The following is an 8,211-nucleotide window of genomic DNA, read 5'->3' as shown; positions in this document are numbered from 1 at the left end:
GCAGGATGATGTGGCTGTGGCATCCGAAGGGGTAAAATCAACCAGCCAACCACACACCAGGGCACTCATACAGCTTCAGGTCTGTCCCCATGCAGTCCTGCTCATAGTGATTGCTAGAATATGTCTTGTCCAGGTTTCTAGGCTCGTTCAGCCATCTCTTCGTGGCTCTTCTTCTCCAGCAGCTCATGGCTTGATAAGAAGACACTGCACTGGAGTGCAATGCCTGTATAATGTGTGCAATTCCATGCCATTTCCAAACCCCACACCATGTGTGAAGCCAGTAACCTGGTTTGGGAGAAGTGCAGGGCCAGGACTGCCTCGTGAGGGCATCTGTGATATAAAACCATGTCCAGTTGCCAAAGTTTGGATGCAGTTCCCATCCTGGGATCCAGTTTCCATTCTGGTTTTGTGGAAACTCAGCTCAGTTTTGGTTGGGGCACTGGGATGATCTTGTCCTGTGCCAGAAGGATTGTGTGGAATTGTACTTTATCTCCCACCAGCCTGGCTGATATCAGTCCTCGGTGCTCAGCCTCAGGGCTGGGCACAGCTTGCTGCTGCTTTGTTAAATAAAGGGGGCTGCAAACTCAAATCAGCCTTTCACTTGGAAGGGCAGGACTAATGGGTAAAGCCATATGAAGTGTCTTCTGGAAAGGATGATGCAGAAGGTTGCCTGGAATGGGGAGGAGGTGGCGATGGCGCAGGGGAGCAGAGCAGTCTGGGATCCTTACCTCTCCTTCGTGGCTGATAAGCTGTAATTTTGCCATACACAGTGGCCCCTCCTGAATTAATATACCTCAGGATGACATGGAACAGATAGAGCTCTGCCTCCTTCACGTCTACAGTGACTCTGATTTTATTCTGCAAAAAGCAAAAGAGCACATGGGGCACATATCACTGCGGGGCCAGCTCCTGCCTGCCCACCCATTCTGAGGGGTGGCCTTACCCTCCTGCCTGCCTGCCTACCTGCCTGCCTCTCTTCCCCCTCCCTTGCCATCCCATGGCACGGCGCTGACCGGCCACCTGGGACGGGCACACCTGGGATGGGCACACCTGGGATGGGCACACCTGGGGCAGGAGAAGGGGCAGAGGAGCAATGTCGCAGCATGGGATGCTCTGAGTTAGTCTAGAAGTGAAAAATGCACTTACAGTTGCCACAAACATTAAACTTTCCTTCCTCAACGACCGAGACCCTCCCTTCCACACTGGCGGGACCCCGGCTGGCGTCGAGGCGGAAGAGGTCGGGGGAGGTCACATTGAGAGTCACCACTACCTTGGGCTGGTGGGAGAGAGAAAGGGGAGAGAAGCAGAGCACACCTTCAATTACCTCCACCGCCAACACTGCCAGCCCAAGCGCAGCCGCTCGGCTCTCTGCTCCCAAAGCGACATGCCACAGCGCGAGGAGACAAGCACACCTGCCCTACTGCTGCCATGGCACAGGCACCTCGTGGCACTGCCCCTTTGGGGCCAGCCACCAAGGGAAAACTGCCTGTGGGAGGGGTGGAGAGGCTCTGACCACATCTGCTGGTGGTTTGGCTATACAGGGGCACATGCTATGTGTTGTTGCTTGTGTTATCGGCGTGTTGCTTTGGGCTTAGTGTGCCGTAACCAGCCAGCAGGTACCAAGCTCTGAAACACCTGCCCTTGTATTTATGGGGCTCTGCCCAGCTACCTACAGGGGAGGCTGAGAATTGAGCTGGTGCCTCATCCTTGGGAAGTCCAGTCCTAAGGACTACTGGGGCTAATGGACTGTGCCACTGGTGGCTCATCAGTCCTTCACCTGCCTGGATGCTGTTTGGCAAGACTCCAGTTAAGGAAGTACTTAAGTTTGACACATTTCAGAGATCTAAGCTTAAATAACCTCCTGCCTACAGAGCAAAGCTGGGATCTGCCCAAGGAGACTTCTAATGAGGGCTCTGCATTCTTCAAAGCTCCAGTTACACACCGTCTTCCCACTGGAGTGCAAAGTGGAAGGATCTTGATGAGAACAAACTACAGATGAGACCTGCCAGCAGAAAGCCATGTTTTAGAGCCCTTCTATCGAGGCCTATTTCTAGCCAAATGCCAACACTGGATGCAACATTAAAGCCATGAGCATGAGCTCCATCCTTAAGCTTTAAGGCTGGAGTTTTCTCAAGGAAGCCTACAGGAGTTCATAGCTTAGTTCCTACCTACAAATTCAATGGAAAAAGGCCTGTTATTTTGCCTAAGCTTGAAAAAAATGAAGAAAACTTACAGTACATGCACCAGAGTAAGGAGCATCTTAGGAGGACTAGACTGTCAGAGAATTGCTGCCCTGCACTTTATCCCCAAACACACACACACTACTGCAGGGGCCATGCAGAAAAATTCACCAAGGAGAAAAAAGGGTCAAGAGCTGAAATAGCTTCACTTCTATGGCTTACACAACTCCAGATTAGTGTAAACCATCATTACAGCAAAACAGCTAAAGGCAAGGGCAGAGGCAGAAGGGGTAACAAGAGGTCCAAGCTGAACATGGCAGCTAAGGAGGAGACAACTTATTTTTGGAAAAGGGAGGAAAGGTTACACAGAGTTGTAGGAAAGAGCAGAGTCTGATGAAAGAGCAACAAGGAAACCGAGAGACAGTGTTTATAGACATCCCTGTACGTAATCACCAAGCTACCACCTTTGTCTAAATGGATTAGGATGTCACGGGATTCCCAGTTTAGGACCTTTCCCCTCAGCAGTCTATGCCATCCCCAGTGCTACAGGAAATAGCTGCACAAACAGACTATATATACACTGTTCTGTTTATGTTGGCCATCATGTGACTTTGGGGGTTTGAGAAGCACTTGGGGTGAAAGGTGTGTGCCAAGAGCACATCAATCCTTCACTGGCCACATCCTCCCCGGGGGGAGCTGGGCTGGGATGCAGACACCAGGCGTACCTGGATGGAGGACATCTGTGCATATCCTCGCCAACTGAAGCCCTCAAACTCCAGGGGGTTGTAGCCAAAGCGCACGGCCCGGCCAGACGGCGTGGTGCCTTCCTCCAGCTCGAATTTCAAGTGGTGAAGGTCAGGGAAATAATGGTCCCGTGCAGGTCTGAGGAGAAGACAGAGCACCATTACCTACTGGGCTACCTGGAGGAAGAGGCAAGAGGACACCTCCACCAGGCACACAGCTGATGTGGCAGCAGCCCAGACAATGAGGTCCCCATCGCCAAGGTGGCAGAGGACACCATCCCCAAGGGGTGAATGGGAGGCAGAGCAATCCAAGGTGCATCTCCTGCTAGCAGCTTACTGGGTGCAGGTGGGACCTCGTGTGCTCTGCCGGCAGCGACAGGCTCCACTCCGCTCGTCACAGGATGGCCCCAGGGACCCACCAACATCACACCGGCAGCCTGTGGGCAGGAAGAGCCTGTTTACATTCCCACTGTGCTAACGAGCTCCTGGTCACTAATCAAAGGCCCAGTGGGCAGGGAGCCTGGGGCCACTATTTTTATTCCATTGTATCTGTTTTCATATTGGCCCAGGCCCCATTTGGATCGGCTCTTCTTCCACCTCAGCGCCGAGCTATTTCCAGGCAGCTGATGGCTGGCGGGAGGAACAAGGTCTGCAAACCCTCATGGCTAGGTGCCGGAGCACTGCCACCAGCAGCAGCATTGCTGCCTTTTCCCAGCCCTGCCAGGACTGTGTGGGCAGGCTGAGAGACCAGATCTCCTTTACCTCTTCCCATGGGCATGATGGAGAGCAGCCAACTCCATATGTCCATGCCCACCCACTCACATCAGGAAGAAGGGGCACAGCTGCAAGGACATTGCCAGTGGTTCAAACACACCAGCTTCTGGTACCCAAAGGAGCACCTTTTCTGGCCCAGCCTGACAGACCTGTGCCTAATGGTGGCAAAAACATGAAATCAGGTCTCCAGCTTCACAGCAAGACCCAGCCCTTGCTCTGGACCATGCTATGATCAAAAGCAGGAGATGGACATCTTTTGTCCCTTCTCTCCTAGGTCAACAATCAGCCTATGCAGAGCTGTGTGCTCCAGGGTCAGCTCTTGCAGTCCCCCTCATTCCCCCTCATTCACCTGACACATCATGAAGGGACTCACCTTGGCAGCCAAAGTAATTTGCGTTCTCCATATTGAAGTAGCCATCCCTGCAGGTCGAGCAGAACTGCCCACACACGTTGGGTTTGCAGAAGCACTGCCCATCGCGCTAGGAGGGAAGCAGGCATGGAAACTCATTCCCTCCTGTTGCTTGTCATGGCTAAGCTGTTTCTCAGTTATTTGGGTTCTGGTCTGAGACACTGCAGAAGTATTTTGAGTTTCATGCTTTACACAGCTTCCTGCGTGTGGGTGGGCCAGATAAGGGCCAGATAACTTAAATTACCCAACAATGCAGGCAAACAAAAATCCAGGCATCCTGGGACAGACCCAGAAATATTTAGGTGCCTAATTTATGAGAGGTCTTAATCCCATGTTGTGGTGCAAGCCCAGATTGTGGTGCAAGCTTTGAGAGCTCAGTGTCAGGACAGGTCTCTCCAGCAGCTGCTGGGAGAGACAGAGCTGAACACTCCCAACAGAGCACACTCAGAGGAGCCTGGAAGCAGAGGAGCAAACCCACCTGCCGGCACTCTGCGATTCTGCTGATAGTGCCTTTGGTGTCACACTTGCAGCCTGGAGAGAGGGAGATGAACAAGAAAGACAGAAGGTCAATCAGCTCCTGAGAAGCCTGATGGGGGAGAGTACCCACCACACCAGAGGACACTGGTTGGGATAAGAGGAGCCAGGAACTGGTCAAGTAGAGGGTGGTGCTGCAAAAGGGTTCACATTTCATTTTGGACAGTTACTGTTGAGGACACAACTACCAAAGGCATTTGCCTTTTCTGCATATTTGGCCATGAAAAATTAAGTGTGCAGAGTCTTCAGGGAGGGCTGAGAACAGCACAAGTCATTGCATGAGCCCTATGATTTATCCCCAGCCAAAAGCTCCAGGCTCCAGCATTTCCCCTCTCCATGTGGGGGTTGCCCAGACCACTCCAGCTTTGACATGTCACTTTTGGGTGAAGATGGAAGGGCAGGCATCACCTCCATCCAGCAATGACAGTCCCCACTGGTTTGGGTTTGGCTCTTGCACCATTACAGCACGGAGGGAACTTTTTGGGGCTGTGCAAATGCCGTTTCCTTACTCAGGCAGCCATAGGGGTTCTCTGGAGTCAGGTTCCAGTATCCAGGCTTGCATCTGTCACAAGCTGGGCCTTCAACATATGCCCGACATGCACAGGAGCCCTGGGGAAAGGGAGGGAGAGAAAAGAGCAGGTGAGAATTTGCAGCACAGTGGCTGAACATGGGATCTGCTGCCCTGGTGTGGGTAACAGCTGCTTTCAGGCTGAGCTTATGGTCCAAAATGAGATTCAGGGGATCATGCAAAAATGACCTGCAGGGGTTGGTGGGTTCATTCAATACTCACCGGGACCAGTGAGGGATCTGCAGTCTCCAACCCTGCTGGATTACAGGAGCCCACTAGAAAAGAGGAGTACAAGGAGAGATTTACAGAGCTAGCTCACACCCTAGCTGTTCCTAACAGGGGTTATTTCTCCCCTGGCAAAGGTCTTGGGGGATGATAAGCCCATTTACCAGCACCATACCACTATGTCCCAAGACAGCAGGGAGAAGGGGGTTACCTTCACAGTGGGGGAATCCATAGGCACCCGGCACGCAGCTATCACAGCGCTGTCCCGTCACTTTGGGCCTGCAGCTGCACTGCCCTGTGTCCTGGTCACAGGTGCTGTGCAGGGAGCCCTCCTGGGAGCACTGGCAAGCTGCAAAAGAAGGGAAAACAACTGCTGGAGCTGCAGGGCACCCAGATTCCTGCATGCAAGTCCTCCCAGGGGCAGCCTCTTTTATCTGCCTGACCTTCACTGCAGTCAAAGCAGTCAGAAATATGGGTTATAAATAACACACGTGCTCATTCTTTGCTTTTGGTCAAAAACACACAATCTTTTAAGAAAAACAATAGAAGCTTCAGAATAGGATGTTTATCACACCCATTCATATACATTTATGTGTATTTTAGAGGCAAGGAAAAGTTTAGGTTAAGAAAGGGAAAGTATGATCTCATCCCCAGAAGGTCAGTCACCAGTGATATATCTGAGCCTACAAAAGCCCAAACACCCAAGAGCAGCATAGGTCCATCAGGGTTTGCCCTGTAGATGTTGTATGTGGGCAGACAGGCTGTCAGCAGCACAGCCTGGGCAGTGCCAGCAGCTGAGGACAAGGACAGGGCGATGGTTCTGTGTCTTCCTGCATGACCTGCTGCCCATGAACACACATAGAAATCCCAGTGCCCTATCACAGGAAAGGTCAGCAAGCTGCCCCTGCCTTCCTCACCCAGTCAGCACTCCTCAAATCCCTGCCCCTGCCTTCCTCACCCAGCCAGCACTCCTCAAATTCCTGCCAAAAGGGATGTTTTAGGCTGACACCCCCAGACTGATTAACAGCAAAACATTGCTCATAAAACAACAGGTTAAAAAGAACCATAAAAGTCAGGTGGTTCTCTTCTTTCCTTCCTGTGGCTCCTCTACAGCTCTGCAATGTGGACAGTGCTTTATGAGACATAACAAAAAAAAAGTGAGTCCTGAAGTCCTGTGAGACCATTCCATCTATGCCTCCAGCCTCTTCAAAGGAATACTGCCGGCATCAGCACTTGCAAGGAGTGCTCTGCCAGCTGGCATGGATCAGGAGTCCACATTTAGTATGGTGCAAGAGGGTGATGATGCTCTTTTGTAGCTTCAGGGAAATTGTATCATGGATTACTTTTTAATGAGCAGTAAATTCTTGCTGGGACACATAAGAGTACATCTGGTTTCCAGTCGGACTGCTGACAGGGAGGGAGATGGGGACACTCTGCCCAGAGCTGGGGAGAGTATTTGGGGCTACAGGTACCTGCTACAGGCATTGCTCAGCCCTGGCACCTGCAGCTCTGGTTCAGGAGCAATGCAGTGCCCAGGGAAATGGATAGAATCACAGAAATGTTTAGGTTGGAAAAGACTTCTAAGATCAAGTCCAACTGCTACTCCAGCATGGCCAAGCCCACTACTAAACAACATCCCCAAGTGCCACATCTACATGTCTTTTCAATCTCTCCAGGGCTGGTGACTCCACCAATGCTGGACAAAACTTTTGGTGAAGAAATTTCCCTAATATCCAATCTAAACCTCCTCTGGTGCAACTTGAGGCCATTTCCTCTCATCCTGTCACTTGTTACCTAGGAGAAGAGATTGACCCCAACTTGCTACACCCTCCATTCAGGTAATTGTAGAGATCAAGAAGGTGGTTACTCACGTGTGCAGCTGGGGTACCCGTAGAAGCCCAGGGCACACTGGTTGCAGGTGTGTCCTGCAAAGTTGACGTGGCATCGGCACTGGCCTGCTGGGCTACAGTTGTTGTCCACTGCACCCCGGGGATCACAGGAGCAAGCTGTAAGAGCAGGAATCTCAATAGCCTGAGGAGCTGTGTGTTCCATAGCTAAACACTGCTAGTCATTCAGCCCCCCAGGCTGACATATTTTCAGCTATTTTCATAACCATACCAGGAAAATGCCACTGAGGGTTTTTTACAGTCAGTATTCCCCAGCAGTTTACTAGGTTAATACACAAAAAAGACAGACAACAAAAGGCTCAAGCTGAGACACCAGGTCACAGCAGGGTTGTGACGAGGAAGTGTGATTGATAAAAACTGCTTTGTCTGCCAAGCTTTGGTATGATCCATGACCTCAAAAACACGCCTGCCAAATTCACAGTGCAAACCACATGGGTTTTCATTCTGAGAACCACTGAAGCCCTGCAGCAACAGGTGTGTGTTTCAGAAGGTGACAGAGCAGCAGGAACTAAAAGTTAAGGTCCTTACCATAGCAGTGGGGGTAGGAGTGGTACCCAGGACTGCACTGCTCACACCGTGGCCCAGCAAACTCTGGTCTGCAGAAACAATTCCCACCGGAGTCACAGCCTCCCGGCAGTGTCCCGACCGCGCTGCAGCCACACACTGCAACACAGAGAAACCAACTGGCCTGAGCTGGGAGCATGGGGCAAAGCTCATGGCAAAATGCCTTTTTCTCTGAGGTTCTCAGATGGACATTTAGGTGCTGCTCTAAGCATTCAAACCATCAATCTCTACCCACTGCACATATCCTCCAAAACTCCCATGAAAGTGCTTTCCAGTCCTCTAAACCACTGTCAGAGGACTCTGACTC

At 51.5% G+C, this 8,211-nt stretch overlaps 1 protein-coding gene across 1 annotated transcript in view; it reads right to left on the bottom strand.

Moving 5' to 3' along the window:
* The window catches only part of LAMA5 (laminin, alpha 5), an 80,856-nt gene that overhangs the window by 26,155 nt on the left and 46,490 nt on the right, over window positions 1–8,211 (bottom strand). The window contains exons 13-22 of the mRNA XM_009070231.1: window positions 7,869–8,003; window positions 7,305–7,439; window positions 5,645–5,782; window positions 5,431–5,483; window positions 5,150–5,249; window positions 4,585–4,637; window positions 4,071–4,176; window positions 3,261–3,360; window positions 2,906–3,062; window positions 729–858 (exon numbers count right to left, since the gene is read on the bottom strand). Coding sequence (XP_009068479.1) covers window positions 729–858; window positions 2,906–3,062; window positions 3,261–3,360; window positions 4,071–4,176; window positions 4,585–4,637; window positions 5,150–5,249; window positions 5,431–5,483; window positions 5,645–5,782; window positions 7,305–7,439; window positions 7,869–8,003 — 1,107 coding nt within the window. The remainder of the gene's footprint in view (window positions 1–728; window positions 859–2,905; window positions 3,063–3,260; window positions 3,361–4,070; window positions 4,177–4,584; window positions 4,638–5,149; window positions 5,250–5,430; window positions 5,484–5,644; window positions 5,783–7,304; window positions 7,440–7,868; window positions 8,004–8,211) is intronic.

Source organism: Acanthisitta chloris, unplaced genomic scaffold (genome assembly GCF_000695815.1).
Source record: "Acanthisitta chloris isolate BGI_N310 unplaced genomic scaffold, ASM69581v1 scaffold24902, whole genome shotgun sequence".
Taxonomy (NCBI): domain Eukaryota; kingdom Metazoa; phylum Chordata; class Aves; order Passeriformes; family Acanthisittidae; genus Acanthisitta; species Acanthisitta chloris.
The sequence above is the reverse complement of the archived record's forward strand: the minus strand, read 5'-3'. Positions and strand labels throughout refer to the sequence as shown.